General features: G+C 47.7%; 1 protein-coding gene across 4 annotated transcripts in view; it reads left to right on the forward strand.

Moving 5' to 3' along the window:
• Window positions 1–23,321, forward strand: part of Atg7 (autophagy related 7) — a 229,946-nt gene that overhangs the window by 33,627 nt on the left and 172,998 nt on the right. For 2 of the 4 annotated variants that reach the window (XM_042273856.2, XM_076567633.1), the window contains exons 2-7: window positions 1,941–2,103; window positions 2,717–2,771; window positions 7,059–7,176; window positions 9,567–9,644; window positions 14,346–14,462; window positions 16,063–16,212. In XM_042273856.2, the coding sequence (XP_042129790.2) occupies window positions 1,956–2,103; window positions 2,717–2,771; window positions 7,059–7,176; window positions 9,567–9,644; window positions 14,346–14,462; window positions 16,063–16,212 (666 nt within the window). In that variant the 5' untranslated portion in view covers window positions 1,941–1,955. Of the gene's footprint in view, window positions 1–1,936; window positions 2,104–2,716; window positions 2,772–7,058; window positions 7,177–9,566; window positions 9,645–14,345; window positions 14,463–16,062; window positions 16,213–23,321 lie in introns of all 4 variants that reach the window. The other 2 variants (XM_042273855.2, XM_076567632.1) reach the window with 1 other exon arrangement.

A 23,321-nucleotide genomic window follows, 5' to 3' on the forward strand; every position in this document is an offset into this window, starting at 1 on the left:
AGCCCATGGGGGTGGCCAAACATGCAGTAAGTGAAGGTGGGTGACTCTGAACCCAAGTTGTTCTTTAAATAGACACAACCAGGCCCAGGCAGAAACAGCTCTTTGGCAAACAAGATTGTTGCTAAGTTGATTTTCATTTTTCCTTTGGCTCAGACAGCATTAGGATTTTAAATATGTGCTGGGAAACGGAAACAGTGCACTGAAGCCACTGGAAAATTCCCAAGCCTGCAGTGCTGAGGTCGATCCACACAGCCGCAGTGCTGAGGCCGATCCCCGCTGCTGCAGTGCTGAGGCCGATCCACGCCGCTTTCCTGCTGTGCTGTGTTCATCCAGATGTGAGCACCCGAAAGTGAGGGGCACGTGCATGGTGTGGATGGTTCATAGGTGTGGTGCACATACATAGTCTACATGAGTGGTTCACAGGCCCGGGGCACATGCGTAGTGCCCAGGTGTGCACATGGGTGCTTCACAGTCATGGTGTATATGCAGGGTCGCTTTCAGGGCTTGATGACCTGAGTGGGGAAATAAAAACATTAAAATGCATGTTGTGATGCGGAATACAAGATGTACTTAAGGATGCAACACTCTCCACCCCAGCACAGACCCTGTGGGGAGGGAAAAAAGAGAAACAACTTGAAGATTTTAAAGGAATTAAAGCACCTCAGCTGGAGTGCTCAGCACGGATCTCAGACAGGCAGAATTCCAGCTTGGTCTTCCTCCTCCTCTGTCCCTCCTTTCTTGCCTTTTCTTTTTGTTTTTCTTTTCCTTCCCTGCCTTCTTTCCAACAGGGTCTTATGTAGTCCAGATTGGCCTCGAATTCACTAAGTAGCCTAAGATGATCTTGACCTCTTGATCCTCCTGCCTCCATCTTCCAGGGGTTAGGATGACAGACTGTGCCACCACACCTGGCTCAGATCGCCACATTCTGACGGACGGATGGACCGACGGGACTTTGGCTTTTGGATGCCTGGCCTGTGACAGTCTCCAAGGAGTCAGTCCTCAGCTGACTCATGAGAAAGGGAGTCGGGCAGAGTCGAGGGTGCAGTTCAGGGTTCCAGTGCTTGCCTCAAGTGGGAGGGAGCCTGGGTGAACGCTCATCACTAACACAAGATGCAAGAAGTTAATGCCAGAAAGGATGCTTATACGAATTACTCCTATAAGAGACTGAACTTGACAAATTCTTCAGGATATTTTCAAAGTTGTATCTTAAGTAAAATAAGCCAGCCACAAAAGTTTAAGTCATTCATGAGTCCTCTTCACTAAGGGATCTGTGGTGTCAATCTCACAGTGACAGAGTGGTGGGTGCTGGGCGCCTGGGAGAGGGACAGGGAACTACTAGGGTGCAGAGATGGGCATGGTGGTGCATGCCTTTAATCCCAGCACTTGGGAGGCAGAGACAGGCAGATCTCTGTGAATTCAAGGCCAGCCTAGTCTATAGAGCAAGTTCTAAGACAGCCAGGACTATTTAGAGAGACTCTGTCTAAAAAAAATTAGTGATGATGATGATGATAATAATAATAAGTAAAAGGTGCAGAGCACTGTTGTCAGGAGTTGGACCGGCTCCAGAGGTCTGTGAGTGAACATTACACTCTGGGTAGAGTGACTGCACTCTAGGAGCCGTGTCTTAAGGGAGCCTATACACTGGAACTGCCTTTGGTTAGTTGTTTCAAGAAAAGATTTATTTGTTATATTTATGTGTGTGTGAGTGAGCCTCAGTGAGCTTATGTGCACTGCATTCATGCAGAAGCCAAAGGAGAAAAGAGCATTGGGTCTCCTGGTACTGGAGCTGCAGGTAGGTGTAAAGGCCCCCTGTGGGTTCTGGGAACTAAACCTGCAAAAGTAGCAGATGTGCTTAGCCACTCAGCCATTTTTCCAACCCCAATGGTTTGCTTTACTTAAGCTCTGTTTTTTGGTTTTTGGTTTTTTGTTTTGGTAGACAGGTAAGAACAGTGGCCATGGGGGACCCTGGACTGTCCAAGCTGCAGTTCGCCCCCTTTAATAGTGCCCTGGATGTTGGCTTCTGGCATGAACTAACCCAGAAGAAATTGAACGAGTATCGCCTGGACGAGACCCCCAAGGACATCAAGGGCTACTACTACAATGGTAGGTGCCTGCCTCACCCCAATCCCTGTGTTCTTGTCCTTCCTCTGTGGAGACAGCAGCCCTCATTCGGCACTTGTTACTATTACTTTTAGAGTGCTGGGGATGGAACCCAGCACCTCATGAATGCTCGATAAGGGACATGCTTGTCCTTTACATCCACAGTTTTTTAGCTTCTTGTGTCTTTCTTGACATTTGCCCCTAAGTCATTTAAAAAAAAAAAATTCCCTCTGGGGAGAAAAAAAGGAGCGGTGAAACTCAAGTTGTAGCAAATAGTGCTCAGCTAGCTTCCGGTGTGTGTGTGTGTGTGTGTGTGTGTGTGTGTGTGTGTGTGTGTGTGTGTGTGTGTGTGTTTGTGTGCGCGCGCGCGCAGAGGGTAGGGGTGGGGGTGGGGAGTTCTCAGGGTATAGTTTTATACTGGTTACAAATCCCTCCCTGTCAGTCTCTCTCAAGATCCACTGTTATCTGTTTACATGTTATCTGCATGTCATGGGTTAGCAGACTTGGATAGGGACCCTGGGGTCAATTTTCAAATAAAAGGACTTGACTAGCCATCAATGTTTTTACCTGGGTACTACCACTCCTATTTGTCACTGAGATATAATGTTTCACACAGGTGACTCTGCTGGCCTGCCCACCCGCCTGACATTGGAGTTCAGTGCTTTTGACATGTGAGTATTGATCTGTGCAGAGTCCAAAGAACCCTGCCTACTTTGGGCAAGGAGTGAATGTTCCCTTGAGCAGTCAAGGAAGCTCCTGGGTGTGGAGCCAGTGCCTCCTACTGAGACTGCTACATTTGTTTAGTAGAAAAAAAAATTAGTTCTTTTCAGAGCCTGTCCTGTGCCTGGTACCATCTAAGTTGATTGGAGCTCAGATAACAGCCCTCCAGATCATCATTATAGAATATTTTGATTTTTTACTAGTACCTCTTTGTTTTAAAGATTTATTTCTTTTATTTTTTTATATATAAGTTTTGCCTGCATTTATGTCTGTGCACCACGTGTGTGCAGTGCCCATAAAAGCCAGACGAGAATATTGGGTTCCCTGGAACTGGAGTTACAGATGGATGTGAGCCTCTGTGTGGGTGGTGGGAATCAAACCTGGGTCCTTTACAAGAGCAGCCAGTGCTCTCTGTTGAACCATCAATCTATTCTATTGGTTGTAAGAGACACCATGTAAATAGCAAAGGTTTGAAGAAGGATTTCTCCATCACTTGGCAACAAGCTAGGGATATTGTAAAAAAAAAAAAAAAAAAAAAATGTCCTGCTTGTTCCTTCTATAATCAAACTCCATTACCTGCAGGGAGCAATCCAAAAGGTATACAAAGAAATGAAATTTGGCAGATGGATGTGTTTCATTTTGCAGAATTTGGAAGATTAAAGTATGTACACCATACCATTGATACCTATTCAGGATTTCAGTGGGCAACTCCTATGAGTTCTGAAAAGGCTGATTCTGTGATTACACACCAATTAGAAGTTATGGCCCATCATGGGAATACCTGTACAAATTAAGACAGACAATGCCCCAGCATATGTCTCCAATAAAATGAGACAGTTTTTTGCTTATTACAATATAAAGCATGTTAAAGTATACCACACAATCCCACAGGCCAAGCAGTCATAGAAAGATTCAATTGAACTTTAAAGGATATGCTAAATAAACAACAACAGGTAATGATGACTCCTAGAAATAAATTGCATAGTGCTTTATGACCCTTGAATTTTCTCAGTGCTGATGAGAAAGAAACAACAGATGTGGAGAGACATTGGACAACAGAAAAAACTCCTGAGCTATGCCAACCAGTTTATTTCAAAGATGTGTTGACCTCAGAATAGAAACCTGGATATGCCCCACATTAGGTGCCAGACATTGTTGTATTAAGGCAACTCCACGTAGTTTAAAGGGAGGTTTATTTTGTGGGGTAACTTACAAGTAAAGGGATAGATTATAGGGTCTGGAAAAGGTATAGCACAGTCTAGTGGTGTTTTCTGGAGAACTGTGCTCAATCTACCTCCAGCGTCCAGGATCCAGGAACAAAGAGAGCTGGCACATCCGGATCTTGGGTCTTAAGGGCTCCTGTCTCAGCCCCGCCTTGTAGGCGTGACAGTTGCTAAAACGTCGGTGTGGGTAGTACTTCCAGGTCAAAGCTGGAACAGCTACCCACTACACTAGTCCTTAAAAAAAAAAATGTTTACAAATCACATTTTGTTTGTTATTGTGAGTGTGTGTGCATGCACGTGGTTGTATATTTGCCATAGAACATGTGTAGAGGTCAGAGGACAACTTATAGGAGGCTGATCTCTCTGCTTGCACCATGTTAGCCCCAGAGATTGAATGTAGGTGGTTGGTATTGGCAGCAAGTGCCATTATCCTCTGAACCATCTCACTGGCCCCATCAATTTTTATTAAATCTCTCAAAAGATTAATGTACTTTATTCCTTTATCCCCATCAAATTGCAGATTTTAAAAGCATAACATAATTGCAGAGCAGTATCAGTGTTTATCTTTATAAAATACTTGTTGGCATTTCTTTTTTCCTTCAGAGGCTTCTTTAAAAAGTATTGTGTATGTGTGTTTGTCTGTTTGCGTGTGTGTATATATATATACCACATGCATGCAGTGCCCAAGGAGGCCAGTAGAGGGTGTCAGGTCCCCGGAACTGAAGTGACAGGTGCTTGTGAGCCACTGTGTGGGTGTTGGGACTCAAAACTGGGTCCTCTGCCAGAGCAGCCAGTGCTCTTAACTGCTGAGTCATCTTTCCAGCCCCTCCCGTTACAGCTTTCTTTCTCCATCATAACTACCTACACTCACAAATTAAATCCTGGTAATTCCTGGTGGGGGCCTAGTCAGATGTGGATGTGGTCAGTAGCTTGTCTGTGTCTGGTGTGGCCAGGAGTCATCCTGGCAGTGTCTGTGTTCTTGGAAGTAGCTGCTGTCCCTCACAGCAGGGCTCTGGGATAGCTTGCACACACCTGGGGTATTGGGACATGTTGGACGGAGTCCCTTCTTGCACTGTGCTTGACCCCAGCCTCCTTCCCTCTGCCTCAGCATTGATTCCATAGAGCGGTCTGACGTGGGCAGCCTGCTGACCAGAGGCTCTGCCTCCCTCTCCTCTCTGGTCCCAAGTGTGCCCTGTCTGGTTTCTCTCTCCTCAAGACTGTCTTCCATGCCTTCACCTTGCCTAGGTGAGGAATGTTCTTTTAGTGGAGGGATGTGACGACAGACAGCCTGTGATGTGATGACTCATGGCTCTCAAGGGAAAGCTCTGGCCACTGAAAGATGACCCCCCGCCCAACACACATCCAGGACTTGGTATTTAAGGCTTGCCGATGGCATTTAGCAGAGCCATTGTTACTCATGTGCCCCTGCTCACCTGTCCTAGATTGGCATCTCTTTCCATCAGCCCCCGCAGCTCCTTTGTGCACCACACATGGAAAGATATCAATAGACTCCATGTTTCTGACACAGTACTGTCCTCAGCGTGATGAATAACAGAAACTTCTCGCTGTGTCAGTCCCATATGACAATAGCATTAGCAGCAGAAATATTTCTTTTTTAAAAATGTTTAGGTTTAATATTTGTTTTATGTGGGTGAGTGTCTTGCCTGAATGAACGTACGTATGTGTACCGTGTGCATGCTTGGTGCCCACGGAGGTCAGAAGAGGACGTGGATTGCCTCTAACTGGAGTTAGATATAGTTGTGAGCCATCGTGTGGGTGCTGGGAACTGAATCTGGGTCCTCTGTTGGAGCAACCAGTGTTCTTAACTATTGAGCCACCTCTCCAGCACCAAGTTTATTTTCTTTTGACATCAGTACTATATAAAATTCAGGCTGACCACTTCAGAGACAGCAGATGGGTCCCTGTCCAAGCCTGTGTTTAGAATCAGTCCATCTTCTTCCACTTTTAGCCTCCAATTCCTGTGGGACCTTTGGGGAAATGTTGTGGGTGTGAACCATGTGGCTGGTACCCCAGGTTGACAGTAGTCTGGCCATCCTGCATTTTATCCATGGCCCAGATGATATGTCTGGAGCTGTGAACAGAGCTGTGCAGTGTGGGCCAGTTGGTGGGACAAGCAGGAAAGGACTTATTCCTAACTCCTGGGAAGTTCTCTGTCTTCCAGGGTATGTGAGGCCATTCTTGAAAATGTGCTGGGATACTAGGCTTTAGCCAGGAACATGGGAGCTGCTGCCTGAGGCATGTGGACTGGAGCCGGCACTGGGTGTGTGGGTGGGGGGTACCTTGAGTCCACATTCTGCTCTGTGATTGTGTGACCCCAGGTGTCCAGGTTTGCTTTCTATTACTGTGATAAAGAGCATGGCCAAAGGCAACGTGGGGAAGAAAGGGTTTATTTCAGCTTATGGTGTAGTCCATCATGTAGGGAAGTCAGGGTAAGAACTTGGAGGCAGGAACAGAAGCAGAGGCCATGGAGGAATGCTGTTTACTGTCCTGCTCTCCATTGCTTGCTCAGTCTGGTTTCTTGGACCACCTTCCCAAGGGTGGCCCTGCCCCCAGTGGTGTGGGCCCTTCCACGTCACTCAACAAAGAGAAAATGCCACATAGACCACAAGCCAATCTGATGGAGGCAAATCTTCAAGTGAGGTTCCTTTTTCTGGATGACTAGCTTGTTTCAAGTTGGCATGAACCAACCATCACACCAGGCAGTTGCATGAGGTTTACCAGGGCAAAGAGCTACTAGTTAGAATTCAGGTCCTTGGCAGTTCCTGATTCAGCCAGTTCCTCCTCAGTTTGGTCATGAGAAAAAAAATAAAGATGAACTTTCTTTGGGAAGAATGGGAGGCTGACAGCTGAGGGTCCCCAGACAGCACCTGCTTTCTTGTGCTTGACCAAAGAAACACTGGTCTGCTTCCCCGTCAGGGATGTCAGGTTCACTTGTCACCCCATGCTTTGCTCAGGGTCCCAGCCACGCTGGGTAACTGTTCGTCTTCTGTCCAGGAGTGCCCCCACGCCTGCCCGCTGCTGCCCTGCCATGGGGACCCTGTACAACACCAACACGCTCGAGGCCTTCAAGACCGCAGACAAGAAGCTCCTCCTGGAACAGTCAGCCAACGAGGTTAGCTGCTCAGCCGAAATGGCTCCATTGCGTTTCCTGGGGTCCAGGCAAGTGCACTGTGCCTGCTCAGGCACACGGGTCTATCACAGAAATAGTCGTTACCTAGAGGTGCTGGCGAGTTTGAGGGCTTTTTTCCCAGAGGAAATATGGTCAACTCTCTCCTGTACAAAGAAAATCGTCAGGGGGAGACTGCCCGGCTCCGAAGTGGGGCTGGGGGTGGGGTTCCTACAAGGCTAAGGTAGAGAATGAGCTTGGCTGCTGGAGTCCAGGGAACATTTGCAGCAGTGTGGCCTCTGAGAATTATGTTGCTGTGACCAAATGCACATGGAGCTCTGTGCTCTGTTCCTCAGGAGGCTTGGCTGTCCTGAGCCACAATGGCACTTACAGACAACCCTCCAGTATTGCCAGGGCCAACTCTAGTCGGTGCCAGGCTGGCTTGTGAGCCCGCCCCCCAGACCTCTGGCATTTCTTCCCTGTCAATCTTGCCTTTGCATCCTCTGTCTCAGCGGTACCAAGTGGGTGAGGTGGCCTGTCACCTGCTCTGGATGCCTTTACTTTACCTCTTCACTTCTGAGGTGGAGGAAAATGAAAGCATGGGGTGGAGGGGCTGGTCCTTGCCTGTCTTCTTGTCTCCTTTAGTTGAGGGGTCTTCACACTGGTCTTAGAAAACAGACGGCATCTTGTACACCAGTGGAGGATGCAGTCAGTGCAGCTGCTGTGGGGGCTGTAAAAGTGCTCAAAGACTAAGACGAGAGCCAGCTAGTGCTCCAGAGTGGCGCCGTTGGTGTCTCATCTAGAGAAAGTGAGCTCTAAACCTTGAAGGCACACCTGCAGCCTGTCCACGGTTGCCGGGGTGCCCTGAGCAGGGGAGCTCATGCCGGACCATGGTACATATGCACAGGGCTCTTACCCATGAAGAATAAAGTCCCGCCATTTGTGACAACTTGGGGAGAGCAGGAAGGCCTTTGAGGAAGGGGAATGAGTCAGGCACAGGAAGACCAACAGCCCAGAGCCCCACTCACTGTCGAGTCTGAAAATGTTCAATGCAAGGAGAGCGTAGAACAGAACGGTAAAGGCTGGGGAGGGAGAAAGCAAGAGAGGCCGGAGAGGATGGAGGGGAGATGCTGAGCAGTGAGAGGGGTACGTTTAGCTCCCCGCAGCACAGTACAGGGGTTGTTTGACAGTGGAATATCTCAGGGTAACTAGAAGAAAGGGATTTGAGGATCCCCTTCCCACACGCAAGAAAGCGAACTCCTCTGCTGTGGTCACTGCCATCTGTGTGTATTTTATGAGCCGGTTTAATAAGGGACCTTCTGTAGGAGCCGCACTAACAATAGTCACACCAACGTGGCAGAGAAACATGAGACCAGCCTTCTCTGTGTCATCCCATTGGTCATCTTCCTTGAAGTGGATGCAGCTCTAGAGAGTTACATCAGGCCTTCCTCCATGAAGGGAAAAATCCTAACCTTGACCAGGCTCAGATTTCTCCTGTGGTCCCCACCCTACCCCAGCCAGCTCATCAGAAAGTGGGGTCCACTCGTCCATGGTCCAGTGCCTCTAGGGTGGTGATATCTGTTTATTTCCCTCTCACACGTGCATTTGGGGCATGGTTCTTGTTATGAGCATTTGCTGTGGCTTTTGTAGCCACATAGTTTAGCAGCTGAGCTCTGAGCATCTTGTGACCAGATGGTGACAGCCCTGGCTGTCATCCACAGACACAGCACTGGCCCTGTGTTCAGACATGGAGGCCATGCTCATTTTCTCATCTCTCAAAGCTCCAAATAGAGCTTGGAGAAAGCCTCACTGTGGGGATGGGTGTGGGGGGGCACACCTTAAATCCCAGCACTCAGGAGGCACACACAGGGGATCGACTGAGTTTGAGACCAGCCCATTCTATTTAGAGAATTCCACACCACCCAGGGCAACATGCCTCCCCAACCCCCCCAAAAAGAAAGAAAGTCACACTGTGTAGTTTAGTTCAAATCACTCACTTCAGAGCCTCCCCTCCCTGAAATTCCCACTTCCCGACAGGTCAGGTGTCCACTTCTCTGACAAAGTGCATGGAGCTGAGCATGCACTTTTTATTTCCGCAACCATGGCATGCCTGGCACACAGCAGGCAGTAGCGAATCCCCGCTGATGAGCATCTCGAGGGTGTGAGTGTCTGCTTGCCTCCTCCGTGCTGAGTGCCCCTGAGGGAAGGTGCCAGGTACTCTCGCCGGCTGATAATGATGGAGCAAGGCTGCTGGAGAGGCAGTGTGAAGGAGGCAGAGAGAGGTAATGAGCCACTTCAGTGTTGGAGAGCAGTGGCAGGCTAGAAGGGAAGAAGAGCAGCGGCTGGCCAGAGGAACCAGCAGCCCGGACCTAATGCCTTTCTCGTTCTTCCGGCAGATCTGGGAAGCCATAAAGTCAGGCGCAGCTCTCGAGAACCCCATGCTCCTCAACAAATTTCTGCTCTTGACCTTCGCGGTAAGTAGATGGGCGGAGACTCCACAACCCTGACTCGGCCCCATGGACCAACAGGAGGCTTCGCTCTTGTTTCTTAGAGCTGTTCCCTGGGAGTGTGTGCTGAGGCCACTAGCGGGAAGCTTGCTGAGTAGTGGAGATCATGCTAGCACGTGTGAGCAGTGCAGGGCTGATCTGGGCCTCTTGATCTACAGCCATTGCGTACTTTCTCAAACCCAGTCACCCAACTCCTGTCATTCAACACAGGATAGAGCAGGCTCAAGGAACAGAGGCTCCACTGTTGCCGGAGAATGTCTGTGTTGAATAGGATCCTGCAGCCAGGTGTGGTGACACACACATGTCACCCCAGCACTCATGAGGTGGAGACAGGGATACTCACAAGTTTGAGGCCAGCCGAGTATACATTGTGAATTTCAGGCCAGCTACCTAGCAACAGTACATCTCAAAACAAGCAAACGAAAAACAAATAAGCACCCAGCATTCTTTCGAGGCCCATCATGTCCCTCCACTTGCTGTCACTACGACAAAGTTCTCGTGATAACTAACTTATAAGAAGTTTGGCTCGTGGTTTCGGAGGTGTTGCTCTAGGGTCTCTTGGCTTCACCGTGTTTGGTCCTATCAATACTCAGAATATCATGGTGGGAAGCAGAGAGAGAACCAGGAAAGGGCTGGGTGCCCAGTGTCTCCTTTAAAGGCATGCCCTCAGTGGGTTAATTCCATCCTATCGCTCTCTACTCCCCAAACCCCACCCCACCTCTTAAAGGTTTGACTGGATCTCAGCACCACAGCCTGGGGACCAAGCTTTTGCTTGCTGGAGGAGCAGCCAGTGCTCTCAACCATTGAGCCATCTCTCCAGGAGAGATGGGGGCTGGAGAGATGGCTCAGTGGTTAAGAGCACTGACTATTCTTCCAGAGGTCCTGAGTTCAATTCCCAGCAACCACATGGTGGCTCACAGCCATCTGTAATGAGATCTGGTACCCTCTTCTGGCCTGCAGAGACACTGCAAGCCACCACCAGGACAAGTAGCATGTGAAGATGCCGGTAAGCCACCAGCCACGTGGCAAGATATAGATTTATAAAAATGGGTTAATTTAAGATAAAAGAACAGTTAGCAAGAAGCCTGCCACAGCCATATAGTTTATAAGTGATATAAGCGTCTGAGTGATTATTTAATAAGTGGATTGTGGGACTGCAGGGCTTGGCGAACCTGGAGAGAAGCCCTCCAGCAACACTTGCCTCTGAAGACGCTTCAGATCCAGAGTCTCAGTAGCAGCCATTGCATAGAGGAAAGGGGCTTCTGGATGGAGGCAGTCATACCACCTGGCTTTAGCACACATACAATTGTTTACCAAAAGAAAAAGAAGACTGTCTGTATGCAAGACTTAATGTCTAGCACTGTTAAGGGCAGCCTGCCAACTGGTTAAGAACCCAAGAGCTGCTTGCTTTCCCTGTATGTTTGCACACAGCCCATAGCTGAGGAAGGCGTCTGCATATGCAGATGTCTGTAAAATACTGTTGTGTACTGTCAGGTGGGTGTTCCATAGACCCCAGTTTACGTTCAGGATGAGATTCCTGTCCCCTAGTGTGAACAGCACTTCCATGACCCACAGTGGCCAGCCATATTGATGTCCTCTCTGGCTATGCGTGTGCTTCTAGGCATATTAAGGTCCCTGTGTGTTAAAGTGTGTTGCTTTGCCACAGCCTCATCAACTCTGGACATCAGTCTCCTTCCACACATTGATATATTTATTTACTTAATCAAGTTGGATATATTAAGAAAATGTTTTTGTACACACTGGGAGAAAGGTACCAATTTAGTTATTTTTATTTGAGCCTTGCTTTTCCAAATGGCCCCTGTGTCCTTCCCTGCCAGGCACAAGAGGCTGGCAGGGTACATACCTCAGGCAGCCCCAGGAGCACATTGCCCAGTGGGTGATGGTGGGAGAAAGGATGCTCTGGGGCTCTGTCCAGTTGCTAGGTGCAGCGTGGATGTCAGTCATTTATCTACTTATGAGTTCCTTGGTAGGATGGATTTAATTAGTGCTAAAGGTTTCAGAGTTTGTTACTCGATCATGAGTACCTTTTTACACTAAGAATTCTTGTTAATTAAACACTAATCCATTTTTATACCAAGGATCCCAACTAACAGTTTCAGCTTAATGAGAAAATAACATCAGCTTTTATTCAACTTTTAAGCAGTTGCCTAGAGTCAGTGGCTATCTGCCTTGCTGTCCCTTTTTGCAAAATGTTCTTAGCTGGGCTGTACAAAAAAATAAAATGGCCCTTTAAACTCTTCAGACACAAAGGGCTTTATGTTTAATTTGTCCAAGATCCTTTGCATCCCGGGAAAAACAAAGCACAGCTCTAAGAAAGCTTTGGCTTCTGGAGATGACCTGATAAGCTGGCGGCCTGTGTGCGGTCCCCCGTCTTGAATTGTTTAACCTTTTGCTGAAGATCAGCTATGACAAATCACTCGTGCACAGGTGGAGAGCGGACTCCCAGGCCTTCAGTTTTCCTGTCTGCAGTTCTGAGCCTCAGAGGGCCAGGCCCGTCATTCATTTCAATTTGACAGTTTGCTTTGCCATTGTGAAAAGGGATTCTTTTTTGAGTTCATCAATTCCTGACCAAGATGGAGACTGTGGAGACTGTAATCATCAGGCTCTCATCTGGAACTGTGTTACATATACACATATTTGATTTTAAAAGTCATTGACTGATTTGATTCCTATGAAAACTCTGGAAACAGGCATATATATCCCCAGAGACTGTCCTGCTGTGTCCAGAGGTCCGGGAGAATGGAGAGCGGGGCCGTTCTGCTTGTAAGGACAGGGTTTCTTCTTGGAATAATAAACATGTTCAAGAATTACTGGTGGTTCAGCTGTACCAGACAAAAACAAACTCCACAGAACTGTTTGTGTAAATGTGATGGTTTTCTCTAATTTGAATTGTGTTTTGATACAAGAGGCTTCTAGGGCCTGGGGAAATGGCTTGGCTAAAGCACATCAGGACCTGAGTTCAGATCCCCAGAACCACATAAAAGCCAAGTGGGCATGGCAGCCACCTGTGACCCAAGGGTGTGGAGGGCAGAGAAGCCGGCTAGTCAGACAGCCTCCTCGGTGCGCTTCGGGTTCAGTGAGAGACCCTGCTTCAGTATTGAAGGTGGGGGAAAAAGGAAGACACTTGATGACAACCTCAAGCTTTCACATGTGTACACAAACACCTGTGAAAACATGCACCCTTGTACACACACGTGCCCACAGACATGAGAACACACACCCATATATGCATATATGGCACACTCATATGTATCCAAAATCAAAAACAAACAAAATCAAAATCAAAATCACGTGACAGCTCTGCAGTTCTCATTGTTCGCAGGACTTGAGAAGAGTGATTCCTTAGCGGAAACACCGCATCAGAGCTTCACGCTGCATCACAGGTGAGGGAAGAGGCTGTCCAGGACCACAGCGCCCTGGGGTCCTATCCCATGAGAGAGTCAGGCCCTAATGGCACAAGAATTTGAGGCCCTGGGGCTGAATGGGAGGCGAGTTGAGAACAGCTCGGAAACCCCTTTCCCTGGGTATGGGAGTGACCATCTGTTCCCTGCATGATGTCATTATACCTCAGTTTGGAGCCTGCTTTAACTCAGACTGTCAGTCACAGACTTACTAACTCTGTTCTGTGTGGAAGGCCAGCAGCTGACGGCTAGGACCGAGGCGTAGTCATTGTATTGTCTGAGTGTCGTGTTTTGCCTTGTACACAGTAGGCGTTTAATAGGTGCTGATTTACACTTGACCAAGAAGACATTTTGGAAAGCACTATCAAACAGGGAAACATCCTTAATCTTAAACCAGAATGTTTCCAGATCAGGACTTTGAATGTCAACATGGTAACACAATGGAAAATTCCACACTTAAAATGCTGCTGCACTAAAAATACTGTATAAAATGTCTTGCAAGTTATGGAGATAAGATGTATATAACACAAAAAAGAATTTCCTGTTTAGGCTTAGGTTCCATTCACAGGATATTTCAGAGAGAGCACATATGCAAATAGTCTGACATCTGGAGAAACTGCAAAATCCGAGCCACCTCAAATGCCGAGCCTTTGGGGAAGAGTTCCCTTCCGTGTGCAGAGAACAGAGCACTGCTTTCTCAGGACTGGACATAGCTGTGTGGTTTGTTGTTGTTGTTGTTTTTGGTGGGGTCACCATGGGAGGCCTCCTGGGTGTAAAATGGGACAAGAGGCTACCTCCTAGGGTCGCTTCTTCCTAAAGCATGCAGAGGTCAAGGGTTTAGCATCTGCTTCTGAATGAGAAAGTCTGCTTACCAATATATTGTGAGATGATGTGGGCAGGAAGCCTGGGCTCCAGGCACAAGTTTTGTGTTCTCTGTGTTCTCTAGCGATCTCTGATGGAGATGATCTGGGCATACTTAGTGTACATCAGCTTTTAATGCACCCAGCTTTTCTTGTGGTGGGTTATGAAGCTGGGTCTTAGGTAGTAACCTAGGCTGGCCTCTGACTTACTATGTAGATCAGGACATCCTTAAACTTGTTTTCCTCCTGTCTTCATCTCTCAGGTGCTGGGATTACAGGCATGCACACTGCTCCTAGCTGAATATATTACATTGATAAATGTGTGTTGGTTCCATTTGTGGGACCAATGTTCTATACAACTTTGTTCTGATTTGTGTTTACCCTAGGACCTGAAGAAGTACCACTTCTACTATTGGTTTTGTTGCCCCGCCCTCTGTCTTCCTGAGAGCATCCCTCTAATCCAGGGACCTGTGGGCTTGGATCAAAGGCTTTCACCAAAACAGGTATCAGCAAGTAAAAAAAAAAAAAAAATGCAGGTGAAGTCCAGCTTAACTGAGAGCAGGTGTGTGGCTCACAAGGAAGCTGAGCAGCAGTCACTGGATGGAGAAAAGGCACCTTGGAGCTCTCCAGAGGGTGTGGGAGCTGTGTTTACTAAGTGCTGATAAGGTCAGTGTGAAGAGGAGGAGCCATCCTCCTCCAGGTGGCCCTGGCACTTGGTGAAATGCTAAGCCCACAGGGAGGAATTACAGGAACGTTTTGAAAGACTGAGAATTTATGAGTGTGTTTTTCATCTTCAGTCTGGGGAAGACATAAAGCCACAGCCCTTACAGAGAGTCTGTGAGACAATTCTCACCCCCACCCCAGACCAAACGCAGGTCTGGTCCTTTCATTCAAGGGGGTCATTAGAGATTAGTCCCAAGAACAATTAAGATAATCAGGCTGGCAGAACACAGACCTAGCTGGAAAATTCTGATTGTTATGAAGACCTTGACTGAGGGTCAAGATGATCTGAATTCCGGAAGCATGTCAGTAAGATGCAGAATTCTGAAGCTGGCAAAGATTTAAAGGCAGGGTGGGGGCGGGGAAATGACTTGGCAATTAAGAGGGACCCAGGTCCCTACCCCAGCACCCACACAGCAGTTCCAGGCAGCTGTACCTCCCTCTCCAGACGGACCAAACCCCTCCTCTGGCCTCCTGGTCACTACATGCATGTGGTGTACAGACACGTATGCACAAAAGTACTCATATACATAAAATAAAAATAAATAAACCTTTTAAAAAATATTTAAGAATTAATTTATTTTAGAACAAATACATGGTTGTAGTTTTCTGCAACTAATTTCCTAAGAAGAAACCTAACTTGAGTCAACGCCTAACTTGAGTCAACGCATTCTAGTTGGAGATTGAATGTTGATGTTTAAGAAGGAAAAAAAAAGTTCTCAGATCATCTCAGGAACTATTAGCCAACCTTGTAACATGCTGCCCAAAGAAAAAAATAGTCGTGGGTTCTGAACTGGAGGGATGGCTCAGTGGTTAAGAGCACTTGTTCATGCTAAGGACCCAGGTTTGGTTCCCAGCAGCCCTGTGATGGCTCACAACTGTCCCTAACTCTACCGTCAGGGGATCTGATGCCCTCTTCAGGCCTCCACAGGCACTGCAGGCACCTGGTACATATTTACACATAAAGGAAAAACTCATACACATAAAATAAAAAGTGAAAAAATTTCAAGACAAAAGATTCTGCCTTCTAAATGGATGAATTGTAGGACATGTGTATTGTGTCATAACAAAACTGTAAAGATAATGGCAAATTTTCTCACTGGTTGGACCATGCTGGGTTATCACAGAAGAATGCTTGTTTACCTCTGTAAACCTCTGTTGACAGCTTAGGCAGCCACCATTCGGACCCACAAAGTGCCCCCTTTGTGCCCCTGTGAAGGCATAGCACAGGGAAGGTTATGGAAAGGTTAAGAGGTGGTATCAATGGGCACTTGGTGAGCTTGGTTATTTCTAGCTAGCTGGCTTTGTGGTTCCTTTGGCGGTTTTGGTCTTTATCTCAGAGCTGTATTTCCTAGAGAGTGCCTTCACCTCCATTGTTTTCAGATCCAGGCCCTCGAGCATGCCTACGATGATCTGTGTCAAGCTGAAGGAGTCACGGCCCTTCCATACTTCCTAATCAAGTACGACGACAACACTGTGCTGGTCTCCTTGCTCAAACACTACAGTGATTTCTTCCAAGGTCAAAGGACAAAGGTCAGAGTCTATGGGTATCATTTTGTTAGGCAGTTAAAAAACTTGAAGTTTGCATTCTAATAGAGCACTATCCGTGAAACTTCACATTTCCTTAGCCCTCCATGGTATGTTCTAGAACATTTCCTTCTGTCCTCTCCACCCCTTGTCCCCACTTCAGTTCCTCCTCGGGATCCCCCTGGCTCACTCATAGCTCATGGTGTGACTCCTCCCTCCTGTTAGTGATGAAGATATCTGTTTTCCCTCTAGAAATGTCCTACATCCATGTTCAACTGGCCAGCCTCACCACTGAGCCTGCCTTCCTCCTGGGCAGTTGGAATCTTGCATAATACTGCTATGGAAGAGTCATCCTCAGATGGCTCATGTCACTCAGTCATTCAATGAACAGAGCCTACTGGGGCCTCTCTTCTGGTCCCAGTACCTTTCTGCCCATCCTCTACTATTCTCTCCATAAACCGTTGCTCTAACTAAGCTTGCCTGCTTTCATCCGGCATCTACATCCCACCACCATCACCCAACCAAACACACCCAGATCTCTTTCTGTCTGTTCACTCGCACTGTGTCATCTTCCTGTGAGCGTCTACACCACTCTCTGTCCTCTGTGTCTCCTCCCATTGCAGAGCACTCTCACAGGGTGGCCATGTGTGTTCTTTCCCTATCTGGCCTCCCTCCATTCAGTCCCTGGTCCAAAAATGCCTTTTTGTATCATGTTGGACTGTTAACCAGGGCCAGTGTTGATCAGTTGATGTCTGTGGAGTGTGTAGGTAACAATTGTCTGAGGCCCTCAATCAAATTCTTTTGAATGAATAAGAGTATTGCAAATGTTTTCTTAAGTGATAAGACATGTTGTATTTGTATGTAATTTGAGCCATACATCAGGATGTGACTTAAAGTGTGGAAGTTGTGAAATCAGGTGGAGTAATGTAAGTAAAATGTATGAGAGTTGAGAAAAAAGAGGCCCTTAACTGATGGCCAGTTTGAATCTAGAACCCAGGGCCTTGTGAATGTTAAACCAAGCTCCACTCCCAGCCAGGATGTCTTTGTTTTAAAATCAACGGCATTCTCATTTTCTTTTTCAGAGGAAAAGTCCTCAAAGAATAAAGATTTCACTTTTAAAATTCTTCTTTTGTCCGGGTGAGAATAGACAGTTGTGGTGGTTGCTGAGTAGACCAGGCCTTTAGTAACTTAGGGTCCAGCCTACTGCACAGCGTGACTGTGATAGCAGGCAGGGTTGTTTGCAAGCTGCTGGAGGCCTGGCTGGGTGCAGCAAATCCATGCGCCTGTCCTCGGTGTCACTGCAGCAACATAGCCATTCACAGAGCACACTTCCACAGGACTCTCGCAAACTCAGACTCTCATAATAGATCTGTGAAATGGGTGTCGCAGTGTCTGCATTCCCTACATGAAGAATATGATGCCGACAGTCACCTCGTGTCTGTGGCCAGCTCCCTAGAGCCCTGCACTCTCTGCCGTCCCATCTCCACATTGCTGTGGTGCAGGCCATCTCTGCTTGACCCTGGGGTTCTAAATAGACCTGGATCTGATGCCAGTGCTGGCACTTGCTAGCTCTGTGGCCCCGGGGAAGCAGAGTGACCTTGCCTTGCCTTGGTATTTCTGTCAAATACCACAGAGATTCTCTTTCCATGATTTGGTGAAAATTAAACATGCTAATGTGAATAAAATGATTAGCACAAAAGCAGGTCGTGGTAGCACTCACTTGTAATCCCGGCACTCAGGAGGCAAGTGGATCTCTGTGAGTTCAAGGCCAGCCTAATCTACATAGTGAGTTTTAGGACAGCCAAGGCTAGATAGAGCTTGCCCCCCCGCCCCCCAATACTCAGCACATAGTGGATGCTCATCATATAGCAGGCCCAATATGTAGTGGGTGTCTTGCATGTAGCAGGCCCTAATGTGTAGTGTGGATTCTTGACATGTAGCAGGCTCTCACTATGTAGCAGGCACTAGGTACATTCCCACTTCTCTTCTCCCTTGTGTTTTCTTCCCCTCATTCCCCAGCATATTTTAAGAGACTGCACGAACCTTGAATCTCCTCTGAACTCTGCAGGGGTTCATGCCACCAAGGACCTCTGCAGCCAGGACCATTGCCCCTCATTTGCTTAGAATTACACTGTTGGTTAAGGACAGATCTCAGGAAAGCCTGGATCGCTCAGCACATGTGCTGACTGCCTCCTTGTGGACTAGAACTTGAAAGACAGACACTGCAATAGCTGTCTTCACAGACCCCAGAGCCTTATAGAGCCGAAGAGGCACCCACATGAAAGTTCATGGAAATTGAAGGAATCAAACAAAAGGCCCAAAGAAATGAGACATTGATACACTGGTTGGTTACCTGTGCTATTTCACATTGTAGAAAGTGTCACAGCAGCTGTGAACACTGTTAACCTCACTGGAGTTTGCCAGCCTCTCAACCTGTGGCCATGAGTGCTCCCTTCCATTCTCCATGTGCATTCTCCAGCCTGTGGCCATGAGTGCTCCCTTCCATTCTCTATGTGCATTCTCCAGCCTGTGGCCATGAGTGCTCCCTTCCATTCTCCATGTGCATTCTCCAGCCTGTGGCCATGAGTGCTCCCTTCCATTCTCCACATGCATTCTCCAGCCTGTGACCATGAGTGCTCCCTTCCATTCTCCACATGCATTCTCCAGCCTGTGGCCATGAGTGCTCCCTTCCATTCTCCAGCCTGTGGCCACATCCCTCCTCTTCCTGCAGCCCTTCAGGATAAAGTGGAAATGCCCTAGGCTAGCCCTGCCTCATCTCCCACTGCTCCCCAAGGTAAAGCTTGCACTCTGGCTGCAGCCGTGCCCTCCAAACACCACATGCTGGCATTCTGCCCTCTGGTGGACTCTTCCCTTTGTCTTCACTGGTTGATGCCCTACTTATGGATTTATCTCCCCCAAAGTGACAACTGACTATGTGCATGTGCTGTTTCCTGTCCTCATATGGGGTCCAGCTGCAGCCTCCTCTTTACCCCTTGCATTCCAACATGATGCTAGTGCGTTCTCACGGTCCTCTGGCCCAGGTTCTGGGTAGCTGGTGAACACTCAGCACAGCAGCCGTGCTGTGCCCCTTCTGTGGATGCCACATTTACTGCAACCTGGGTGCTCCAGAGCCACCCACTGGTAAAAGTGGAAGAAAGGGAGAGGCCATCATGGCCTGGTGCCATCCAAGCAGGCTTCCTAAGAAACAGGGGCTGTAGTAGAGCCCCCCTAAATATATCTGAAGAGTCCAGGTGAGATTAGGTATGCCTGCTTTTACTGCCTTAGCCTTAGTTTGCTGTTCAGATAATTCCAGCTTCTCTTGAGTGTTCCCTGTGTCATGGTGTTTCCATGAATGATTGACCCTCTTCTAAGAGCAGGCATTCATTTCAGTGTGAGCTCCTGCAGGTGTGTTCACCCTTCAAACGGGGTTCATCTGTTTCCTGCCACCACACCACATCTGCCCCCAGCCTCTCCTCTTTGATCTCTGTCTCTGTGTCTCCGCCCTCCCCCTCCCCCCAATGGGCAGTACTGGGAATGGAACCTAGGACAACTCACCGGTGCTGTGTAAGCCCTCTCTGGCTGAGCTACACTGCAGCCCTGCCTCCCCTTCCCAGCTCCATTTTCATCCGGAAGTTGTTCTCAGTGAGCCTCCTGTCTTCATGGGAAAGGTGGGGAAGTGTTGAGGTCCTCAGATGTCCCTCCTAGGTGATATCCTTATACCTGCGACTCCAGTAACCATTTCCTCCCACACCTGAACTTCCTGTGGCCCCCTTACCACTTTATCTATCTTCCTGCTTATCCCCGCTGAACTCAGGACCTCCCCTGTAGGAGGCTGTTGGTCCTCTTACGGGCATCATCAGAATGGCTCTGCTTCCATCCACTTGCTGGCTACCTCCCTGTCCCTTGTCACATAGTTTCTTCCTGTAGCTCTCAGGTTCTCAACATCTCAGTCTGCTCCCTGTTCCTTTCGGCCATCACCCGAGCTGGTGGTTGCCTTTCCTCTGAGTGACTTCTTTGGGTCTCCTGTGGCCTCTGATCCACTTTGTCTGCAGTGATTTCTTGTGGTGCTTCCCAAATGAAACACATGAGTGTCTTCACTCTGAGCTGAAACAACTGAATTATTTACTGACATGCGTGACTTTTGATGTCAGTCCTGTGGGGGAGAGTCTGCTGATTATACCTGACTTCTTTTGTTTTGTTTGTTGTTGCTTTTTGGGATTTTGAGAAAAGCAGATTCTCCCTTCCTTCCTTCCTTCCTTCCTTCCTTCCTTCCTTCCTTCCTTCCTTCCTTCCTTCCTTCCTTCCTTCCTTCCTTCCTTCCTTCCTCTTCTTCTTCTTCTTCTTCTTCTTCTTCTTCTTCTTCTTCTTCTTCTTCTTCTTCTTCTTCTTCTTCATTTTGTTTTCAAAAAATCTACAGAAATGGGAACTCTGCCTACCAAAGAAGCCGCTTCTGAGTCACTTTCAGCCCCACACATCTAGCCGGGCATCTAGCTCAGTGACAGGTCCTGCATGGGCGTTCTCGGCTAGTGTACCCAGGACAACTTTTCTCTCATTCTTGATTGATGTCAGGTCCTTTAATGCACACTTGCTGGATTTAACTGAGAGTGAAAATTACCTGTGACATTGTAACTCAATACTCAGATGTTCTTGATTGTATGTATCCCAAAAATGTTTCCCAAAATATGTGTGTGTGTGTGTGTGTGTGTGTGTATGAGAGAGAGAGAGAGAGAGAGAGAGAGAGAGAGAGAGAGAGAGAGAGAGAGAGAGAGAGAATGTGCATGTGATGATGTATGGTGGGAAATACACACACACACACACCACTTATAATGCTGAGGATGGAGCCCAAGGCTTCGTGCATGCTGGGTAAGCAGTTTGCCACTGAACCACACCACAGCTCATGGTTTATCTTTGTAGAGTTCTATTTATGATCCACTCAGTTATTTGAGCCACAAATAGGTCATCTCCCGGCTGACTGGTTAAAGGTACTTGTCACCCAAGCCTGGAGACCTGGGCTAGATCTCTGGAGCCCAAGCAAAGGTGGAAGGAGAGGCTTTGAACTCCATATACACCATGGTGCACATGTGCACCATTCACACCATTATAACAGCAGTACTACTAATAATAGTAAATAGCTTGTACAAACAGTGCACCCGTGCACCGTGCTGGCTGAGTTCTGGGTGTGTGCTTAGTTCCCGGCTTCAGCCTGCCACCATCGTTGTACAATTGCACAGTTCTTTAACCATTTATTTTGAGTCTTGAGGTTTTTATTTGATTTTCAAGGAAAGGTGTCACTCTGTAGCCCAGGCTGGCCTGGAACCGGAGATTCTCCTGCCTCAGCCTCCTGAGTGCTGGGATTATGAGCCTGTGCCACCGCGCTCGGCTTTGGTTGTTTTTGAAATAAACTGTGTGTTTCCTTGTAACCTTTTCTGTGCAGTATTTGAAACAAAAATTATATCATATTCTGTTTGATTGTAGCCTTCTAGAACAATATCATCGTGCTCTATACACCTTTTTAAAAGGTGTGTAATAACAGACTATCTTTACTATTTTTGACAGCTAACTCTCATACTTTGTTACTTTTAGTTTTTTTTTGGGGGGGGGGTTGTTTTTGTTTTTCAAGACAGGGTTTCTTTGTGTAGCCCTGACTATCTTCAAACTCTCTCTGTAGACCAGGCTGGCCTCAAACTCACAGAGATCCACCTGCCTCTGCCTTCTGAGCCCTGGGATTAAAGGCCTGCACCACCACCACCCGGTGATTTTTTTAAATGTATGAATTATTCCTTCTCAACTCACCTGCATCTTGAGTTATTTCTAAAGAAAAGCTCTTTAGATCAAGAATTACTAAACTGAAGAGATGATCACTTAAAAAATTGTGTGTGTGTGTGTGTGTGTGTGTGTGCACTTATGGGTTTGTGCACAGGGGAGTCCAGAAGAGGCCATCAGAACCCCTGGAGTTGGAGTTATAGGCACTTGTGAGCTGCCCAGCATGGGTGCTGGGAACCATCCTTTGGTATCTGCATGAACAGTTTATGCTCTTATCTACTGGGCCATCTTTCCAGCCCTGAGAGTAAACATTTTATTAGTTATTAGTGTGTGTGTGTGTGTGTGTGTGTGTGTGTGTGTGTGTGTGTGTGTGTGTGTGTGTGTGAGAGAGAGAGAGAGAGAGAGAGAGAGAGAGAGAGAGAGAGAGAGAGAGAGAGAGAAGGACACACTTGTGGATGTTAGCAGACAACTTACAAGTCATTTCTCTTCTTACACCAACTGCACAAAGTTGTCCAGAGAGCATTTTTATCTTCTGATCCATCTCATCACCCTTGAACATGTTATGGTTTGTAGTCAGTGGTGTGCTGGTGAATGTCTGACAGCCAGTCCTGGGGAGGACTCACCGGTGTGTAGTGCAGTCATGGTGTGCCGATGAATGTCTGACAGCCGGTCCTGGGGAGCCATGTTGAGATCACTAGTGCAAGTGACTACTCCCCCACCCCTGGGCATCAGATGCTCTGCGTTCTTACACACTCGGCAGGCTCAGAAACGGCCCCCATTTAAATTCTTATTTCCTACAAGAAGTGTTGATTTCACCTGGACAGAGTGATTCCACAGTGACACTGCATTGCCACGGAAGGCCATCCCCTTCCAAGCCAGCAGCAGCATCCCGCCACCTGTCCCCAGAGAGCCTTGCTCATCTTCATCCAGCATGGTTACCGAAGAGTAGAAAATGCTTCATAATTACAGCAAGGTTCCCCTGTGGTTCTGTCTTCCGTCTGCTGCTAGCCAGGCCTGCCCTTCACTTAGCTACCACTTAGTGTTCAGAACTGCTTTGTGTCTTTGTTGAAGGCTGTGACCTTGAAGTGCACTTGAGACTTGTATTTTCTTCCCTCTGCTTTTAAAAGGGAGTCTTCTTTGTCCATTGCCCTGGATATCGAGTGTTTGAGTATTAAAGGCAGCCATGTGTATGGGATCCTTACGGGAAACCCTCCCACTGAAGATGGTCAGGTTGACTGTTCTGCCCTTTTTTTCTCTCATGCTGTCATTTTCTGGAAAGTGCTCCATGGACAGTCGCCAGATCCCAGCTGGGCCACTTCGCCCGACCACACGCTCTCAGCAAAGCAGAAAGG

Source organism: Peromyscus maniculatus, chromosome 3 (genome assembly GCF_049852395.1).
Source record: "Peromyscus maniculatus bairdii isolate BWxNUB_F1_BW_parent chromosome 3, HU_Pman_BW_mat_3.1, whole genome shotgun sequence".
Lineage (NCBI taxonomy): Eukaryota > Metazoa > Chordata > Mammalia > Rodentia > Cricetidae > Peromyscus > Peromyscus maniculatus.